This window comes from Xiphophorus couchianus, chromosome 9, assembly GCF_001444195.1.
Source record: "Xiphophorus couchianus chromosome 9, X_couchianus-1.0, whole genome shotgun sequence".
NCBI classification, from domain to species: domain Eukaryota; kingdom Metazoa; phylum Chordata; class Actinopteri; order Cyprinodontiformes; family Poeciliidae; genus Xiphophorus; species Xiphophorus couchianus.
In genome coordinates, this window is record NC_040236.1 from 13188916 (window position 1) to 13209811 (window position 20896).

Here is a 20896-nt window from a genome sequence, read left to right on the forward strand (position 1 = left end):
CAATGGCTTCTGTGTTTAATCATACTAATACCCCAGGGAAACAGAAAGTTGACAATTAGTAATAAGAGGTTTGTAGATATTCTGATGATGGTAAAAACGTAAAGTTTACAACAGAAAACATGTTTTAGATACAATTATTTTTAAATGTACCAACAATTGCCACCAGAGAATTTATTTTTTACAAATGTCAACCACCTTTAACCCTCACTGCACTGATTTTTGAAATTTCTCCAACAAGAGCATTATATTAATTATGAAGCAGAAAATTTCATCTCTACATCTAAACTCAACTATAACACGTAGCTCTGATTTTGATAGTGTGTTTGGCTTTTCAATAAGAAATTTCGCCATGACACCCTTAAACGCAGATAAGAGAGGGAAATTAAAAAAATAAACATATTACGATCTCTGTCTCAATTCGACAAAAGGTATAATATTCATCTTTAAACGTTGAGGTTTTTGTCACAAAGGTAAATATTGTACAAAATTTAGAATTAAGTCCCCTTATTTATTTAAAATACGGGTTTAAAGTCCGTCATTTCTTCCAATTCATAATAATAAACAGTGTATTCCAGAAAAACGACTCATTTACAGATTAAAGGTCTATGTTTATGTTTTCGACGTAAGCCAATGTGACCACAAATCTGATTGGTTGTTGCCAAGATCATCGTGAGTGTAAGTCGTCGCCTATTGGTTAGTTTTTTAAAGGGGCGGTGTTTGGCGTTGCTACATCACCACCTTTGTCGTTATTCAGCAGCTGCTCTCAAATTGGAAAGTCCCTCTCAAGCGGACAGCTTTCAGGCAGGGAAAATGCACCTTCCTCTGTCACTTACAACAAGAGACTGGAATATTTTCTTCTCTTGGTTGGCTTAGTAGATATAAAATATTGTCAAAGCTTTTTATTTCCTGTATCTTGCGTATAAACATTCTCGTTCGGAGTCGAAGCTGGTGTTAGCTGGCTAGCTTTTTGTGCGGCTAGCTGCTAGCTGAAGGATGTTTTGTTGTTGAACAGGCAGCCCTCCCATCGTCTGGGAGAGGATATTTCTCAGCTGTGAATGGGAAAAACGCCCCGTTGACGCTTCTGCTGACCTTCTCTGTTAAAAGTGAGCCGTGAAATACACCGACACAGACAGGGGGTGGAGGTCCAGTTTGACAGAAGAGGAAGGAGATGGGAAACTGTTTGAAATCTCCGACCTCGGATGATATATCTTTGCTACATGAATCCCAGTCGGACCGAGCCAGTTATGGAGACGGTGCTGACCTGGATCAGGAGCCACCGCCCCCTTATCAGGTAAGTTTATAACAAACCTAAACCACACAGTATGTTAAGTGCTGAACTTCAAATAATATATAATAATGTTTTTTCAGTTTTGGACCATCTTAGAGATCTGTCACTGTGAACATACCTGTCTGTAAAGCAGCTGATGGCTGTCTTTATTTAAACAAACATCATGTGGAGCTGTATCAGCTGTTTACAGATCTAACATCACCCTACAGGAGGAAATCCAACCCACTGGCCCCGTCCCTTCACAGCATTGAAACTAATCCTCTTATCCCCAGGTCCTTCCTCCGGGCGTAGTTTTAATAAAGCAATAATTCCCTTTACATTCATATGCAAAAGTCATTTTTAAAAAAATGAAACAAACCATACCACCACAGACATTTGGTTGAAGTGAAGAATCATAAAATAAATACGTGCTTTCAGTTTTATTATCTTAACATGGACAGTTCTGAACTTGTAATATTTTAGTTTTATAAAATGTTGACTGAAGTTACTCAACTCTTCATTTGACTGACAACCTTCAGGCACCAACTTTGTTTGCCTGGTGACCTAATTTCTGTAGGCTTATATGTTGTCATCTGTAGTGACAACATATCAGAGCATGTTGTCACTGCAAATATGTTTGTTGTTGTTCGTGTTATTATCTCTGTCCATTTTGGGATGTAGCTATATGACTTACTCAGTCAACCCAGACCTTATCATTGGGTTTAGAATACACATTTTTAAAGTATGGGAGACAATGTCGGTACAACATAAACTTGTTGTATTATTGATCATATGAAAGAGCGTTTCAGATGTTCAAGATAAAAGAACAAATAAAAAATGTTGAAATGTATGAAAAGCAGCTGTCTCCCACCAGACATTTCCTACCAAGTAGGGGAGCTTTACTTAAGTTTTTGTTGGCTTATTGGTCAACCATTTTGGTTACTCTCTGAAGAGTCTGGGGTTTTCAGACATTCTCCACATCTGAACAATCATAATCATATCGCTTTCCAACATGTTCTGCTGTCAGGTTTTGTTGTTTTTTTTGTCGTTTTTGTAAGCTTATCCGAATTTGTACTTCAACACCATCTCATCTCTGAGGTGACTTCTACATCTTCCTTTTTGATAAAGCTTACAGATAGCGTCTAAGATTATCCTGGGTGGTTGTTTACCAGTTCATACATAACAAGAACTAGTTAACTCTGTTCAGCCAGGTTTAAGTAAATTGACTCATGATCATTGTTCACCACCTAACTAATTTTTTATGATCTTTTTAATAAAGTTTAAAAAAAAGAGAAAAGAATCATGATGTCATTTAGCAGCACAGTGGAGTAGTAAATAGCACTGTTACCCTACAGCAAGAAGGTTTTGGATTCAAATCCCAGCCTGGTGTCTTCCTAAAGTTTGCATGTTCTCTCCGGGTCCTCTGGGTTCCTTCCATAGTCCAAACTCATTACTGTTGGGTTAATTGGTCTCTCTAATTTGAGTTTAGATGTGTGCATGATCTTGCATTTGATACACTTTAAAGACAATTTTCCTACAACATTTCTACATGTTTAGATGTTTCTGGTCCATGCAGGACAGGGCGGTTTGAGGATCAGGTTTGTTAAACACTGGATTATGCCACAGTCTATAATCTGTTTTTGTTCTTTCCTGCAGTTTCTGCTCAGTATTTTACAATGTCTGGATTTCCAAAATACCCAGGTGAATTCTGTGGTGTTTATTTCCACACATTTTAATAGTTTAATCAACAGAAGAAAAATTGACTGTAAGGTTTCTAATTGGACTATTTTTAAACTGAGGTCAATTTTACTCCCCTATTACCATCAAGTAAGTGCAGAGTGGATTTGCTGGGTTTTTCTCTCTCCTCCTTTTAATGTGTTATTGAACAACCCTCAGTATTACTGAATAATTACCAAGTACAGAAAGTTGCCATTGTTATAATTTCTTTACATTTCTTTATTTGACCTATTCTTTGGGATTTGCGTTTTAGGTAATAGGAAAAAAGTGTGACTTGACTATGTAGTTAAATATATTTTGTTTCAACACGAAATTACTGAACACACATCATGTAGTCAATAGGTGAAACGTTTCAGGCCAGAAGTATTGACTTCAGCTTTTTGTTTCATGTCTGTCAAAGCAATGTAGATGACGTTCCCCATTAGGAGAGGCTCTGTTTTGTTTTTATCACCCACCCGTTATTATACACGCATATCCCTCCCACTGTGTAATTAGGTCTGTCAGCTGTGGTCAGAAGAGGGATGACAAAATAAACACATGAGTTGTGCAGCTTCTATAACAGCCCTCTTATACAGTATTTATGTTCTTTTGAAGAAGTCTGTTTATAGTTTGGTCTGGTTGAACTGACAAAATTTCATAAGAGGTTTTCTGAGTTAAGATCAGAAATGCTCCGATTTCAACTCTGTCAAATCTGCCAACTTTTTAATGGTGACTCAGCACTTTCACAGTCTGAACCATGAAAAACTTGCACACGTTTCTCTGTGCCTAAAGTTCAGCTCAATATATTTAAGAAGAGTTTTTTTGTAGTTAAGAATCAAGTATTTTTCTTGTTTTCTAATTGAAGTTATTATATTTAGGCAGCTCCTCATTGTGCTCTTGATTCTGCCTCAAGACATTCAGTGGATCTTTTTTTATCTTACAATAATTGATTCTGAAAATCAAAAAGTAGCTTGCCTAAGCTTTAAATTTTCTTGGTATGATTCTATAACTGTGTTATTTAATTGTGTAGATTGCTTTTGTGTTTGCGATAGAGTTTCTAAGATATCAGGTGCAAAGACGCCCGCCCTCTTTGGGAGATAATCAAATTAGAAAGCTTTCAGCCTTTGTTGGACATTTTGCCAAAAATGCATTTGGAAAACCAAACATTATCTCTGTAAATGTAGGGTTTTAAGGTTTACCCAGAATTTGATAACATTTTTAACATTCAACCCATCACATCTAGGGATGTCTAGCTCTTAGGCACAAATGACCTAGTTTACTCATCAAAAGAAGAAACTGTAGTTGGTTTGATTTTATGTCAGAAGCAATACTGGTGTGATGGAGCAATGTGTAGACCAGCAACGTCTAGCAAGCTATGGTGGATTGGAGAAATGAGGATTATGTTCTATGTAAATTAAGCTTTTTAATGTATGTGCTAAAAAAACATAAATTAGTTCACTTGTTTCCTAAAACAAATTCAGATTTTCAGAAAATAAAAATGAAACTCATTTAGAGTGGCAAGGGTTATGATGCAGTCTTTTTGTCTTGGCTCACTGAAATTATGCAGTTAGCTAATCTGAATTACAATTCTAAAATAAAATGTAATCGCACATCAAAGAAATAAACCTTCCGACAAAATTACACCCCACACTTAGACAAATGGACCTTAAAATGATGCTACATCCAGGGATGGTGAACTAAGTTTCAGAGTCTGACCCAAGTCACACCACAATCACAAAAACAAATAATTTAGACTTGACTTAGGCTCGTCGTCTGGGACTCAAGTCTTTGTAACTATCTTTATCTCTTGTAATTAGGGGTAACAGTGAGCCATTATGTAAGCAACAGACTGCAGCTCATGCGTGTGTGTGCTGTCAAACGAGGGCAGGCTGCCTAATGATGAGGCATTATTTGTGTGACTAGCCTGTCACAGAATTTAAACAATACTAGAAATATGTTCAGACAATAAGGTGTAATGTATATAATTTACATTTGAATTATGTGCTTGACCTGCAACATGGTTATGTCACTAACTTTGTACGCCATTGCTCTAAAAAGGAGTGTACAGGACTTCAGATGCACATTTAAGAATTGTGCTGACATCAGTGGCCCTGTGGTGCCAAACTCCCAGCTTGTTCCTTCAAAATTTACAGCTTCACTTTTGAGTGACCAGAGGAAGCTCAGGACTGGCTGGTCTTGGTGGTTTTACAATAGAATAGTTTTGTGAAAGAGACTTCAGAGGAAGAAGATTTTCCAAGGAAAAGCCAGAAGTCGTTTTTTTGCTGAACGATTACAAATATGCATAGAATCTCAAGTCATAAATCAATAAAGACAGATCTGTGTGTTAACACTGTTGAGACTGCCTGGTTACACTGCTACAGTCCAGTTGCTCCTCTTAGTGAAATTAAGAGCATTTTGATTCTAATTCAGTGTTTTGGCTGTAGTGTGTTAACTGTGGTTTGACCATGTCTCAGATATGTTGAGTCTCTGATATTCATGCTGAAGTGACAGATTAGATAAAATTTTCTTTAATGTTGTGATTTGTTTAAAAGAGTCACCGCTTTCATCACCATCCCCCTATTTACATTACTATTTCTCAAATGAGGTTAGAAAAACTCTTCGTGGATGGCAAGGACATTGCGCTGCAGGTCAGTGACACATTTTCTGTCATCATTCAGGATGGATGTTCCAGACGAGGCCTGTGTTGCATTATTTTGTTCTCCCACATCTATCCATTGCCCTTCATCTGACATTTACAGCCCTCATGCAGACATTTGTAGCCTTTTAGTCATGCACATTAACCTGAACTGTTCTGCCAGTTTTAGCTTGTGAAAAGTTTTATAACAAAAATAAATTCTTTCTTCATATTTACTTCATATCCTCTCAAATAATTGTCTGTATTTTATGCCCAAGTTAAGGTTTGCATCATTTAGTACAACATAGTGTATACAGAGTGTGTATCTTTGACCAAGCTTCCTAAATAGATTATGTGATGTCATACCGTACTGTAATGGTATTGTCTGTCCTGTTACCATGTTGACAAATATTTCCTGTGACGGTAACGTCCGTGGGCTTTGCATCTGATTTGAGTGCTTTCCTTGTATTGTCTGCAGTGCAGGTGTCTTGTTCAAACAATCAGACTCTGAAGTGGCCAAACTAAAATTGTGGATGTCAGAGTTTGCAACCTCTTTATGCTTCAGTTGTTTCATTCCTTAAGTGCTCACTGATATAAATTATGAGGTTGCAAGAAAATATATTATTTCAGCAAATGGATTTTATTTTTTGCAATTGTATTTGAAAATTGAAAAAGATTTTTTTAAATTTTTTCAATTGAAAAAAACCTCACCCCCTGAGGTCTTTTAGATCTCACCCCATGAGGTCTTTTAGCATATATCTATAAAATGTATGGACATATGTGAACTCACCTCCATTATAAGCAGACGTTTAATGTTTTACATAAGTACAACAACATCATTTGGAGCGAGTAATAGTGTAAACTGGAAGGATTTGCATGCTTGAACACGATTCTTGGTTAAACTAAGTCACATTTCTCACCAGAGTCTTGCCCACTGGGGAAGGCTGTATCAGTTTGTTTTCCTTTCATTTTAACTGCATGCGTCTGCCCTCTTCCCACTCACCATTAGCAGCCCGGGTCTGGCAGGCTGACAGTTTCTAAATGTTGTGTGCTTGGTTCAAAAGCCTACAGCATCTTTAGCAGACGAGATCAAAATCTGCTCTTCAGCTCCATCCTTCACCTCCCTCTACCTTTCTAACTCCTCTTTGGTTACCCTGACGTCACTCAATTAGCAGCTGTCAGTACAGCTGACGTGCAAGGCAGTAAGTGGGACAGATATGTGACAATTAAACTGCTGACCGTCGCATAGTTGAGCACCCAAGCACAGCTGCTGCCCACTGTGAGGCCTTGTTTGTAGCTTTTATCCTAGCCATACTGTCAGCCTTTTTTTCTTCAATGTAAACTAAAGAAGCCGGGGGAGCAGTAGACAAGCTCAGCCAATTTAGAAAAATCTGCTGACTTGTAGTTTTAGATGCTCTGCTGCTAGAAGCTCAACTAGTAGCTGGCATGTTTTAACAGCTGACTCTAAAAAAAACTATTCCCCTCTAAAAGAGCATCTACTATAAATAAATGCTCAATTTGCTCAAAATAGCTACAAACATTACATTAAATTGGGATTATTGATCTGTGATTGGATGTTGGGGCCTTGCATTGGCATTATGTGTTGGTTCTGTAACCTGAAAAAGAAGAAGTAAACCGTCAATTCATTCAAGTGTAAGAAGAGGAAGCAAAACATGCACCATAAATAACAGCTGAGCGTTTGATTGTGTGTGAAGACGGAGGGGGAAAGGAATCGGTCCAGACCACAAAGTCAGTTCAGTGAATGGAAAACAAGAATTAAGACACTGTGTTCAAAAATGTGGATAATCGGTTTCTAGCAGAGAACACTGTGCTATGGCACATTTATCACTTTAATTTCTGTAGCATGTAAACATTACAACCACGTTGTTGATGCATTTTTTAATACATTATTGTAAAGTGGAAGGAAAAATATATATATATATATTTTCATCCGAGCAATACAGCATAATTTGGAGTCTTTCCTTTAATATTCCTAAATAAAATGGCACCAGTTTCCCCCTGAAGTCACCTAAATGGATTCCACCTGAACATAAATGAACCCCAGTATAACTTCAGCAGTTCTGTGGAGATTAGCGAACAAACGGCATCATGAAGACTAAGAAGCACAGCAAAGTGGTTGAAGAAAAATCTGTGGAGAAGTTTAAAGCAAAGTTGGATAATAAAACAATATCTAAAGCTTAGAACATCACATAGGTCGCTGTTCAATCTACTGCAAAGAGTATAGCAAGCCTACCAAAACATGGCCGCCCATCTGAACAGGCTGGCTTTCTAAGAAAGGAAACGGTGAAGAGTTCTCTGGTAATTCTTGAAAATCTGCAGATTTCAATCTCTGATGGGGGAATTTGTTGACACAATGGTTATTAGTGTTTTGTGACAATTTTGAAAATGTGTAAGCTTTCTTGTGTGTTTCTTTGTTGATCTATCAAATGAAGTGTCAATGAAATCAGTCTGTGGTTTTAAGCTGACAAAATGTGGAAAATGCTAAGGGGTGCGAATACTTTTGTGTGAACTGATTAGAAAGTCTTTAAAGATTAAGACTATTGCAGTGTGACAGTAAGCCAAATGAGGGCAGAGTGGCCACCGCTTGTTCAAGCAAGCTCTAGGGAAACACTACCACCTTCTGACTGATTTCCACCTACAGCCTCACATTATGACTGGAAGGTCTGTCTGCTGACAGCAGTGACCGAAAATATTTCACAAGTCATTATAGGACGGTAACGGTCATGCTTACAACAAAGGCTTTGTGTTGGGTTATGACACTTAAACATTCAACTGAGTATTTTCATTCGTTTGTAAGTTCACTCTAGATATTGAGGAATTTCACACATCAGTGCCTTTAAACATGTTTGATTTGTAGAGATATTACTGTGATTTTGGTATTGTATATTACCCAATTATACACCATTTTTATGCTTCATTTTACGCATGGCCGCTGTCTGTTACTTTATCTTTGTTGCCATTGTGAGTTTCATAAAGTGAGTAGATATTAGTAAACCAAATTTATTGTCAAGTTAGTCTAACCTCCGGTGATAAAGTTTAGTTTTGGAGGCTCACTGCCAGTTTAGCCAGTCTTGGCCAGTGGTGGGGGATGTGAGCCAAGCAGAAAAAGATTGCGGCTTCTAAAGTGTGCGTACAGGTTGAGGTGGAGGGATTATGGGCTACTTTGACTGGGTCTGTCTCTGAAAATTGACTGTAAAAATGCAAAAGCAACTTAATTTACTACAAGTCTTTCCCTTCACTACCCACATTTATCAAGACTGTTAGATAGTTGTTGGATATATTTTAATGAGAGTCTCTGTCTGCAGGAGCAAATCCACGTGCCTATCTACCACCCAACACCCAGCCAGGCCCGGCTGGCCACTCAGCTGACTGAAGAGGAGCAGGTCCGCATCGCTCAACGCATTGGACTCATCCAACACCTCCCGAAGGGTGTGTACGACCCAGGCCGCGATGGCTCTGAAAAGAAGATCAGAGAGTGAGTACAAACCTAACGCTGATCGGGGTAATATTCAGGTTACCAAACTGTAATAGCACTGCACATCACTTTGGTTAAACTATTGTTGTAGTGACACACGGTGGTGGTGGCAGCATCACCTGGTGGGGATGCTTCTCTTCAGCAGGGACAGAGAAGCTAGTTTGATCTCGTCTGCTAAAGATGCTGTAGGCTTTTGAACCAAGCACACAACATTTAGAAACTGTCAGCCTGCCAGACCCGGGCTGCTAATGGTGAGTGGGAAGAGGGCAGACGCATGCAGTTAAAATGAAAGGAAAACAAACTGATACAGCCTTCCCCAGTGGGCAAGACTCTGCTGAGAAATGTGACTTAGTTTAACCAAGAATCGTGTTCAAGCATGCAAATCCTTCCAGTTTACCCTATTACTCGCTCCAAATGATGTTGTTGTACTTATGTAAAACATTAAACGTCTGCTTATAATGGAGGTGAGTTCACATATGTCCATACATTTTATATATATGTATGCTAAAAGACCTCATGGGGTGTGTGTGTGGAATATGGTGGAACTGTATACAGATCAATCCTGGAATAAGACAGTTAGAGGCTAAAAAAGGCTTGGAAGGAGGTTCATCTTCCAGCAGGATAACAACCTTAAACACACCCAGAATGAGTATTGTTTTGGTTCAGTGGTTCAGTCAAAGTCTAGACCAAAATCCAATTAAGAATCGGCTAACGACCGTCATTTAATTACTGCTCACCTCTTCCTTGTGCTCTGAGAGTATAACTCTGCACCATCTATGAGCTTTAGAGGAGATGGAGATGAAAAGACTAAAAGCTGATCTGTATGAAAGTTGTTTAATTTTTTATTAAAAAAAATTTTTTTTTTATGATAAATCATCTTTGACAAATATTTCATGTCAAATGTGATTGATTTGGCTGCACCTGGTGATTTTCCCATTATATCGTTATTGCAAAATCAGAGTTAGCAATATTCATGTTGAAAAGACTGTGTGGATCTGGATTGTTGGCTAATATGTTTTAGGAGTCCTTCACAATATTTACCAATAATATCACCGTCGCAAGATTTTCTAATATTGTGCAACCCTAGAAACCATTCTGTTGCAGTAATGGGTTTGTCAACACAAACTCAGTTTAGTAAGCATACAGGCTGTTACCGAGATTCTGTGTTCACCTCCACAGGTGTGTCATCTGCATGATGGACTTTGTTTATGGAGACCCCATCCGGTTCCTGCCCTGCATGCACATCTACCACATGGACTGTATAGACGACTGGCTGATGAGATCCTTCACTTGCCCCTCCTGCATGGAGCCTGTGGATGCAGCACTACTCTCCTCCTACGAGACCAACTGACCGCCTCCTGGATCACGCTGGACCAGCAAAATCTACCCACACATTATATAACCTAAACCTCCTCACTTCTAACTTATATCCCGGATTAGTAAGATTATGAAGTTTAGGTCATGATTTGAGGAGGGTTAAAAATGTTGGCTCAATTCTGTTTCTGTGCTGATATATGTACTTAAATGTGAAGGCATATTAATGACTGTGTTTGTGCAACATTTCCTCAGTTAGCCTGCTGGACAGGACTGTATCTGAGAAAGGACTGATGGAGTAAAGACAGTAGTGCAGACAGCTGGGGTGAAGGTAGGAATCGGAGAAGAGAACTGAAGCGTGCCTGAGCAAATGTCATGATTTAGAAGACTTTAAGCATATAATGTGTGTGTGTGCATACACAAACACGCCCACACACACAATTCCGTCATTGACCTCCAGCCTCAGAAATGTGTCCACAAGAAGTGACAAGAGACATCTGACCTTCATCACTGGGCTGCATATTATGTCTCGTGGACTGCTGGTAACTGATAGAGTTCATAATAAAAGCTAAAAGAGATGATCTCCAGCAGATATAAGAACTGCAGAGTCACATTAGCTGAGAAACTGTTTCTGATGCAAAACGGACTGCAGGTGGGATAATTTGAGATGGACGTCCAACTTAAGACTACTGATGTTTAGTTCTGAGATACCACAGGCCTCCACTAGTCGTCTTCAGCACACAGGCCCAGTTCTGTTTGTCTGTACTGATCCTTTCTGTCAAACATGACTGGTTAACGGCTTGATTGACTGTCCTGTGGTTTTGTGAAGTGTTTTTGTTTTCCAACTTAAAGGGCTTTGTTGAATCTGTGTTCACCAAGAGTGTGGACATAACAAAAGGACATGCAGTGTATGTTCTTTATTTACTAATGTGATGGATTGCTGGTAAAACTGTCCTGTCTAAAGTTTGGATTCATCCCTCAGATTATTAGCGAAAGCACAACTCAACAGCTTTCTGGTTTTGTTGTTGTTTTTGTTTTTTTTGTTGCACATTGTAGTCAGATTAGAACAATAGACTCAACATTTTTACAATGTGATCAACAATATCTTCTATATGAAAATCCCCATAAGAGTTGTTGCATCTATAAACTGGCAGCAAATACAAGAGAAAATGTTTTGAGGCCTCATCAAAACAAAGACAAAATATGTTTAGTAGTTTGCATTTAGAACCAGTTGTCTTTTATTTAATCATATTTCTGTTTAAATGTAATTTTCCCTTGTGGCACAAATAGGTCTCAATTTTATTGATCTGCTACATTTTTACATTTCCATTCTCAATGTCCCCCAGTTTACCTGAAAGAGCACAAACAAATTAAATGACTTTGTTATATTCTCCTTCTGCCCTGCTTGTATAAGTTGGATCATGTTTTAAATAAGAAAACAAGTAAGCTCTCATTGAGAGTTAAAAATTATGTGTTACAGGCTTTAAGGCTTCCCACCCTGAGTATTTTTGGAAACCTTCATAGAAAGCTGATCAACCATCTGTACTTTTGTTTTTTGCACACTACTTTTTATCTTTGTTGTACATATTGTCCGCCATCCGCTAGGTGGAGCTTCTTGGCCTTATACTTTACACATGTGAGAGACTTCTGTATGGTGAAACTTTTCATTCTTTTTTTGGAAATAATGTGGCAACAAAATGCCCTCTGCTTCAATTTTAGTGCAGCTGAACTGACAAAATTAGAGGTTTTCCAGCTACTTTATCTCAAGTTTTGGCCCGGGATTGGAGTCTGTATACAGACTGAAACATTTCCTTTGTCTCCACGTCTTTGCACAAGACGTTGCTTAATCACAAAATGGAGTGCTGTTGGACTCTGACTCATTATTTTTGCTGACCTATTTATTGAAATTTCACCAAACTCATGTGACTGAGTGTTTTTAAGGTGGTTCCTTTTTAATTTCTAAATAACAAAATGGCAAGGTGTTCTCACATGTGGATGGAGTATGTATGTGTTTGTGAATGCTTGTAATAACTTTTCTTGTAAGATTACATATGCATATGCTCTGTATTAAAAGCAAATAAAAATGCAAAGAAGCACAACTTGCTGGGGGCGCTTCACTGCTTTCCTAAATTTCCGTTTCAGGTCATTTGAACACATAAAGCAGGGGTCTCATACTCCAGTCCTCGAGGGCCGCAGTCCTGCAACTTTTAGATGTGCCTCTGCTGCACCACCTGAATAGAATAATTAGGTCATTAAGGCTCTGGAGAACTGATCTACACAAGGAGGAGGTCATTAAGTCATTTCATTCCAGTGTTTTGTACCTGTGGCACATCTAAAAACTGCAGGACTGCTGCCCTCGAGGCCTGGAGTTTGAGACCCCTGACATAAAGGTAAGCACAGAACAGAGGGGAAAATGAGAACATGGCAAATTTTATTTGGTCTAACAGTTAGACCAAATAAAACTTGTTCATGTAATGAAGACAGATGCTCTGAAATAATTTTGTTTGGTTGCAAGAGCCAGGTCCTGGTCTTCACATTTCAAGTCTGTAAGAGAGAAAGAGACAGGGATTTATTTTAGATGTCTCAGTTTGCAAACTTCAAATTACTACAGTTACAAGCAGTCATTAAATATGCTTAACAGAAAACGTATTTGCTTGTAAGACTGCTTTAAATGCCGTCTCAGACGCAGAACAGACCACTGATAGGTCATCCTGTAAACACTCTCCAGCCAATTAAAACCCTGAACGTGTGAGTCCACGTCAAAAATAACTGCCATCATAGAAGTCCATATATGGCTGAACTCCTCCCCCTCTTTTCCTTTTTTTCAGATGAGAAATTTCTGCTACCGCCGCAGAATAAAGGGTCTCCGCACGTCAGAATATAGTAATACCCCGAAACGCGCTTATTACTAGAATTAGCTCTCTAATTTGCATTTATTTCATAGTTGTTTCTCCTTTACCTGAAGTAAACAAATGTTAAGTGAATGCAGCCGAAGTTTTACTCGAAATGAAACCGAGGCCTACAAGTTTTACTAACCATTCCAGGTCGAATTGCTTGCAAAGTCTTTTACTTTTCCTCGCATTACAATATAGTGGATCCAGTTCTGCAGTGGGACATGCCCCGTTTTCAGAAAGTTCATTCAATAGTGTGGCTATTAAATGACTGGTGGAGAGAATAGGAGGCCGCAAAAGCCATCATAATTCAAACAATACAAATAGACTTAACGCAACTAGAAATAGTTGTGATCTGCATGTATGGTGGAGAATCTGCGATGCAGTGGCTATTTTGTTCTTCCAAAGGCCCCCAAAAGATGGTGTATTTAGTTATTTTAATTTCCATTTCGGATAAATTAAGAATTTTTTTTTTAACTGAATTGAATTGAAAAGTGGTTGTACAATGTAATAAGAGCAGGGGTGCCAATAATTAGTTAATTGTTTCTACACAACTAAATAAATGTATTTGATGTTTTGCACAATTTTCAGAGTGAGATTATGCTCCTGCAAAAAAAAAAAAAAAAAAAAAAGAATATATTTTAAGGCATTTTACACATCTTTACAAAAATATGAACAGCGCTACCTGGTCAGACTTAATCGGCTTCAGAAAATTGCTTTTGTCTTCTTTGTTTGCGGCGCAGACTCGAAGAAGACAACTACTTATTGCAACATGTGTCACTTTTTAATTGTCGTTTTTAAAATTCAGAAAATAAAGTGATTGAAACGTCAATTAACTGTAGGCCCTTTTTTTTTTTTTACAATAGACTATATTTGAGAAAACTGAGCACAAAAATGACACATGCGTGTCAGTTTAAGTTTATTTCTTGTTTTTACAATCAGTATTTGATGTCACATGATATTTACAAAGCACTTCGGCACAAAGAAGAAGGGTGCTGTAGACCCAACAGTAGCTACAAACAAACTTTTATTTGAACAACCAAAAACAATGCCGCGCCTCGGCTGGAATCTTCACCTGCGTAAGGAAGTGACGTCTTGTTGGGACAAGTCGTCGCAAAAGCCCTTTTATTAAACATTAACGCAGGAATATGGTGTGACACTGAAGACTTATTCACCTCTAATGAGCAGAGTCTGGTCACCAAAGGTGACTCTGACTCTGATAAAATAACATTTTCATTTGCCTTATGACAATTAGACTGTTATACCTCTACAAGAGCTGCTCTTCCTCTGAGGGCCCATTATAATAAACACAAATTAGCAATAAGACCTTCCCTCACGTCACTCAGGGTCCAGATATTGCTCAATGAAATCAGCCGTCTCTGCGCGATTGAAGTCTCGTGCCAGCCACAGCGCGGTGTGTCCCTGCTGATTGGTCCTCCGGGGGTCCTCGGTGAGGTCCAGGAGAACCCTCACCACCTCCAGGTGCCCCTCCCTTGCGGCCAGATGCAGCGGCAGGTTGCCGATTGCGTCCGCGAGATTCACATCCGCTCCGTGATTTACCAGCTCACGCACGGTCTCCGCAAAACCTTCGCGTGCGGCGTCGTGAGTCACGGTGAGGTTTAGGATGTGGTCTCGCGCGTTGGGATCAGCTCCCGCCGCGAGTAGAGCCCGGACGAGCTCGGTGTTTCCGAGCATCGCCACCTGGAAACATGAGGAAAATAAAAGACAGACGAGTGAACTGGTGGGATGTTTCACAACTATTTTGTCAAACAACTTTGTAAGTTTATTTAAATTTTGAACTAAATCTAGATTTAGTTTTGACTCAACTCAGAACTCGTGGACACATATGGCATAAATATGCGAGTCATTTGCTCATGAGTTGAGTAACCTACGGCTTTTACGTTTGCCCTTTAAATAAACTGAGACGAAAAAAGTGGGAGGCACGTCAATGAAAATGAAATAAACACTGAGAACTGAGGTTTTTTATAGTTTAATTTGAATTTCTAATGTAAACTTTTTCCTGCAACATTTGCATGCCAGTATTGAATGCGGATTCTACAGAGAGGATACAGACTCCATATCTTTAAGTTGTCCCTTCTTTTGTATATGTCCAGACCTGTGAGGTTGTGACAGTATGTTTTATGTTGTTAAAGTTTTTTGAATATGCCAGTTATTTTCTTTGGCTACATAGTGCCCTATAGTTATTGTGCTTCCTTAGTTTATTTGATATTGTGAAATATCCCCATTCTCTCATTCATTAATTCATTAATTCATTCATTCATTCCACATTCCCCTGGGAAATGGGGAATGACTGGGGATGCCTTTCTCTCCACATTGCCTCAGCCACTGTGGCTAATCAAGTGGAAAAACACAGGCCTCCTGTCAGAGGTGAAGTTTTACCATGCTCTACCAGCCACAGAAGCTGGTGGGGAACATTTTTAATTTCCACCCCTAAATGAAAAATGAATGGAAGTCATTGTAAAGTCCCTGTAAAGATTGAAAGAAATATAGTGTGTGTGTGTTTGTGCAGATAGTTTAACGTTTACTTGTTGAACATGAAAAAAATAAAGATTTAAACATACGTTATTAATGGCAGTGCAAATGTTCCCTCCCATTTAATCTGGAGCATGGTAAGACTTCACCTCTAACAGGAGGCCTGTATTTTTCCACTGAGAAACAACTTCCTACTTTCTCTGTGCTGTTTCAGTCAGCACTAAAACATTCATCTCAAAAAATGTTTTAGTGCTGACATATTTTTTTATAAAACAAATAGTAATAAATAATAAAATCATTCTCTCTCTCTTTGTTATGACTGAGTTCACAAGTCTGGGGGGAAAAAAACTGCTAATTACTTTAGGTTAGACATTTTTCATTTGTAATATATAACAAATATAATAATAATATCGAATAAATATAACTCCAGCACACAGTTTAAAAAAAAACTTAGCTTACTTTTGAACATAGAGAGAGAAAAGGCAGGAAATGACAGAGTTAAAATCAACACTGTGCTGTGTCTATGGAGCCTTTAGAAATGGTATGGTTAGTTTCAACAAGTGATTGAGTAGCTTTAACTCTTTCAAGTGTTAAAACTACCCTCTCTTGTCAAAATAACTCTGAAAAAGTTACATTTACACAAATTTAAATACTCAGCACCGTGTTGATTTAATGCTGCCAGTTTTTACTAAATAGGAGAAAGTGAACTATTGGCCAAACCTGCAGAGGAGTCCTCCTAAACTCATTCAGTCCATTAACATCAGCTCCAGCTTTCAATAAATCCAACACCTCTTCCAGCTTCCCACACGCTGAGGCATTGCAGAGCAGGTCTGATCGGCACGCCATCCTGATAGAACAAAGAAAAAATGTCTGTCTTAGTGGTCCTATCAACCTGAGGCCACTCCTCCTGTCTTCCTCTCTCCCTTCTCTTTCTGCTGCTCTGATTACCTCAAAATGGCATATTTTTTTGTGTAAAAAAGAGGTTGAAACAATTTTAGGGGTTTGTTATTATTATTATTATTTTTAAATATAATTTCATGCATCCAAAGCTACATCCATTCTTCATCACAAGTCATACAATTGCAAACTATGAATTGGTGTAATTAACATTTTACTTAATCTCACAGTATACCTAGAAACTTATAGTGTTTTAGAACATAAATATAATATTTTTAACATGAAAATAAAAAGCAGAAGGCAACACAATGTTTGGTAGTGCACCACTCAGCAATCTATACATGTAAAAAAAAAATAAGCCACAACCTACTAAGTGTATTTTTTTTCTTCCATGGACTCTATATGTATGTATGTATGTATGTATAATATTAATTTGTTTCTACCACATTCATGTGGTCTTAAAATGTCTGCCAAAAGTTGATGGGCTCTTCCTGGATACATGTGCAGACAGACAGTGCTTTATTTGTGTTTTTCTCAAATGCTAAAATCTCTCAAATATGCCTAAGATGAATGCTTTAAATATATATATATTTTTTTCTTTAGCCTATGTTTTGCTTAACTATAAATTCATGTTAAAATTTTGAAGGCGTTGCTCATTTATCTTTGGAGAAAACACCTGTTGGATACGAGTTTACCACACAACAATAAATATGCTCTTTCTTTTGTAAAAAAAAAAAAAAAATTAAAATAGAAAATGGATTTTAAAAGAAACAAAACTACAAACACAACGAAAAAAGTGTGGAACTTACCTGAAATGAGGTTTGAATCGCAGCACATGTCTTCCTCTTATTCAGAAACTTTAGAAACTTCTGACATGTAAGCAAGCTAGTCAGTCAAACATGGGGGGGGAAAAAAAACATAAACTGAATTAAAATCAAAGACTTGACCAAACAATCCTGCACCATACTGTCATTAACAAACGGCTGACGTTGCAAAAATAAATTTATGACCGGGCATCACCAGGTACGACCAGCAGTCCAGGTTGGACTCAAATATCGCTGAATCATAGAGAAACACCTCGTTTCCAGAGATTACAGCGCGGAAAACCACAACCCGAACGAGAAATTGCAATATGAATGGTAGAAATAGAAATACCCTGTGATACAAAAACGGTGAATTTTAGGCTCAAAGTGAGGAAGAGAAAAAAAAAAGTGCTCCTTTTTGTTTTGACTTCAAAGACAAGTTTGACGTTCAGGCGCTTTGTTTTAAAAACTATGAAGTTGGCCTGATTGGGTGAAGCCCAGCTACAAGACAAAAAGGAGAAGAAGAAGAAGCGGACTCGCACCATTTTGTCACACAGAGGAGCGACTGTTGCTCCGGGTGGGTGTGGTCTGCGCCCAAGCTCAAACTGGACCACATGATTGAAGTGCATGATTGATGCGCTTCAATCATGTGACTGACATTAGCCAAACACAGCAGTGCCATCAGCAGTATACGATCAAATATGCTCTTAACTAGGATTCTGAATAAAGTCAGTGTATATGTATAATATGCTATAATAGCTGTCAAGGACCTCTCAGATTTTAGAAGTTATTTTTGCTCAAAACTCTTAACATATCGTGGTGTCTCTCTTTCCTCTTTGTCCTCATCCCTTCAACAAGCGCTACGTTACAGGAAAGCGATGCCGCCCCCGCTTCCTCGTAACCTCTAACCAGTTCAACCGCCGGCGAACTGTGAAGGAGCGAACCAACGTAGCAGCCACATTTTTTTTATTATCTCCTCTATAAACGTGGCGGGTCACGAACTTGATGGGAGAATAAAATCCGGAACACATTTCAAATTCAAACTTTACCGAATATGCTGACAAAATGGGCTCTGCCCGCCTAACACTCCGCACCTAAAGCAAGGATTTTAATGTATTTTTAATGTTCACGTTCAAGTTTACTTAATTATAAAGCACGTTTAATAATTCGCAAATGTGCTGCAGAGAAGTAATAACGACAGTAAAAGCAAAAATAGCCCTAAACAGTAAAGAGCATCCTCGCCCCTCCACCCACACACACACACACACACACACACACACACACACACACACACACACACTCTTTCTTACTGTTCTCTCTTTCCACAAAATGACTTTCTGCAGCAAGCAGCCCTCTTCTCCACATTCATCCTTTTTCAAATGGAAAAAGCCCCCAACAATCCAGGGTTTTGTTATTTCCTGCCGTTTGTCTTTATATATATATATTTTTTAACAAAGTGTGATATAAAAGTAGCATTATTTTAGGGCAAACTTTTTTTTTTTTTAATTGTGCCATTTTCAATTCAGCTCTTCGGGGCTCCGAATAGGCTGCTTAAAACATAATTAAAATCGACAGACTTTCTTTCATTTTTTAAAATTCATTTCATTAATTGTGAAAAAAAGTTAATTTAAGTCATTTTGGGACTTTATCAATGAAGGTCAAGCTACAGCCAGTTCCTGAAATGGTTGCAAAAAAAATAGTCTGCACACACAAATGGGCACTTCTCTCTTTTTATAACGCAGCTGTAAAATTTTACTTTAAAATAACCACTAGCTACATGAATGGGTGACTTCTGCATGAATGGGGAATTATGACTCTAACCATTTTCTTGTGTGTGTGTGTGTGTGTGTGTGTGAGCAGACTATACCAATGAAATTATTTCCGATATGTAAGCCTGCATCCACTTTGTTATTCATAGATCCCCTTTGTTTGCTACTCAAAATATTGTCCTCCAGTAAGTGTGAGGAGAAGATAACTGGAAAACGCTCTGTTACCAACAAATGAATCTGCAAGGGTGGCTTAATAAGACCTTGGGAATGAAGATGAAGTAGTTTACTTGGAAAGCTTTCATAATGTGGTAACTGACTAATTAGGCAAGAAACTCATAGCAAAATGCAACTGAACTGAAAATAATGAGTCTGTTATACATATTTCCTTTGGGGAGAGTAAATAAGGAAGCAGTCACTCATTACTTCCAATTTTTAGTTTCGAAATCAAAAACTAAAAATTCAGTTTGTCTCATTTAGATTCAAGCTTGTTTTGTTGCTGTTGACATTTAACAGGTTAAAATGAAGTGGACTTCTGATGGACATAATGATCTTCTTTATGTAAAGGGTGAGATGTATACATTTAATAAACTCTAAAAATCCTTATTTTCAGTGGCAAATGATCGTGTACACTGACATCAGTCTGCATATTAGTGTCTTAGAGGGTTCCTTACCTCGCCTTTACCAAGAGCTTTATATTTAGAGATGCATCCTTCAACAAACTAATCTGGGAAGTAACTTAATCTAAATCTAGACTGCATAGTGATTATTTGTAAGCTATATTTAAAAAAAGACCAACAAAGAGATGCTGTTCCAACAAGCAACACAAGATCAAATATTAGCAAACAGGAATGTTGTAATCACCTGCATGTGTTTCTGTTAAAGCTAAAGATAAGGGTCAGCTCGACTGCAAAACTTTGGTGAAATACCCACACGTACGCACACACAGCTCTGACATTTTTTATAATCTCAGCAGAGGAAGTCACTTTCACAATTCATCTTTCCTGTTGAATTCACAAGAAGTAAAGTTTCTCTATGCTAAAAGCTACAAGGCAATTGTCAGTGAACCTAATTTTTCCCTAACGGAATATGTTGCACTATGTATTTTATTAATGGAAAACATGAAATATTGTCAGTGATATTTGGACCCATCAAGTGACAATCGTACCTGATGATGATTCTTTTCTCATTTGTTTACGGCATTGTTGCAATAGCAACAGACGCATAGTGAAAGTTTCAATCTGTGGAGACAACAGAATATTTGTCACACGGTCTTGAGTGGGGAATGAGGTTTCACTGGTTCACTTCCAGTCTTCTGCTTCGCCTTACTGGTCCCAGAGCAAATGAAAACGTTCAGAGGTTGTCCGAGAAGATAGAGCTTATTATGGCTATAATGTCATAATGAGTGACATGATGACTATATATAGTCATTATAGTCATTATGACTATAATGTGCAGACTCATTATAGTCATGAGTCTACAAATCCACAGCAGGATTTGTTTTAAACTTTCAAAGATGTAAAAAAATGAACCTCTTGCTTTAATTTGTAAAACACACATTTACAGTTATATATTTTAATCCATGTGTAAATGTCAGAATGTTTCTGACAACAAACTC

At 38.1% G+C, this 20896-nt stretch overlaps 2 protein-coding genes across 5 annotated transcripts; one reads left to right on the forward strand and one right to left on the reverse strand.

The window, feature by feature from the left end:
* The first annotated feature begins 737 nt into the window (after positions 1 to 737).
* Positions 738 to 12527, forward strand: rnf11b (ring finger protein 11b). Its single transcript, XM_028028479.1, has 3 exons — positions 738 to 1291; positions 8945 to 9114; positions 10294 to 12527. The coding sequence occupies exons 1-3, from the start codon at positions 1169 to 1171 to the stop codon at positions 10463 to 10465; spliced, it is 465 nt and encodes a 154-aa protein (XP_027884280.1). The 5' UTR covers positions 738 to 1168; the 3' UTR covers positions 10466 to 12527.
* A 315-nt stretch (positions 12528 to 12842) lies between these two features.
* On the reverse strand, positions 12843 to 20658 carry cdkn2c (cyclin-dependent kinase inhibitor 2C (p18, inhibits CDK4)). Of its 4 annotated transcripts, XM_028028952.1 has the most exons (5): positions 17865 to 18048; positions 17519 to 17594; positions 16533 to 16659; positions 14652 to 15020; positions 12843 to 12972 (listed from the first exon to the last, which is right to left on the reverse strand). In XM_028028952.1, exons 3-4 carry the CDS (start codon positions 16656 to 16658, stop codon positions 14658 to 14660), a joined length of 489 nt encoding a protein of 162 aa, XP_027884753.1. In that variant the 5' UTR covers position 16659; positions 17519 to 17594; positions 17865 to 18048; the 3' UTR covers positions 12843 to 12972; positions 14652 to 14657. The 4 variants fall into 4 exon arrangements, with proteins under 4 accessions (XP_027884753.1, XP_027884754.1, XP_027884755.1 ...); XM_028028953.1 differs by lacking the exons at positions 12843 to 12972; positions 17865 to 18048 and adding an exon at positions 20447 to 20658 and having other exon boundaries at positions 14166 to 15020; XM_028028954.1 differs by lacking the exons at positions 12843 to 12972; positions 17865 to 18048 and adding an exon at positions 18055 to 18765 and having other exon boundaries at positions 14166 to 15020.
* Between the last annotated feature and the right edge of the window lie 238 nt (positions 20659 to 20896).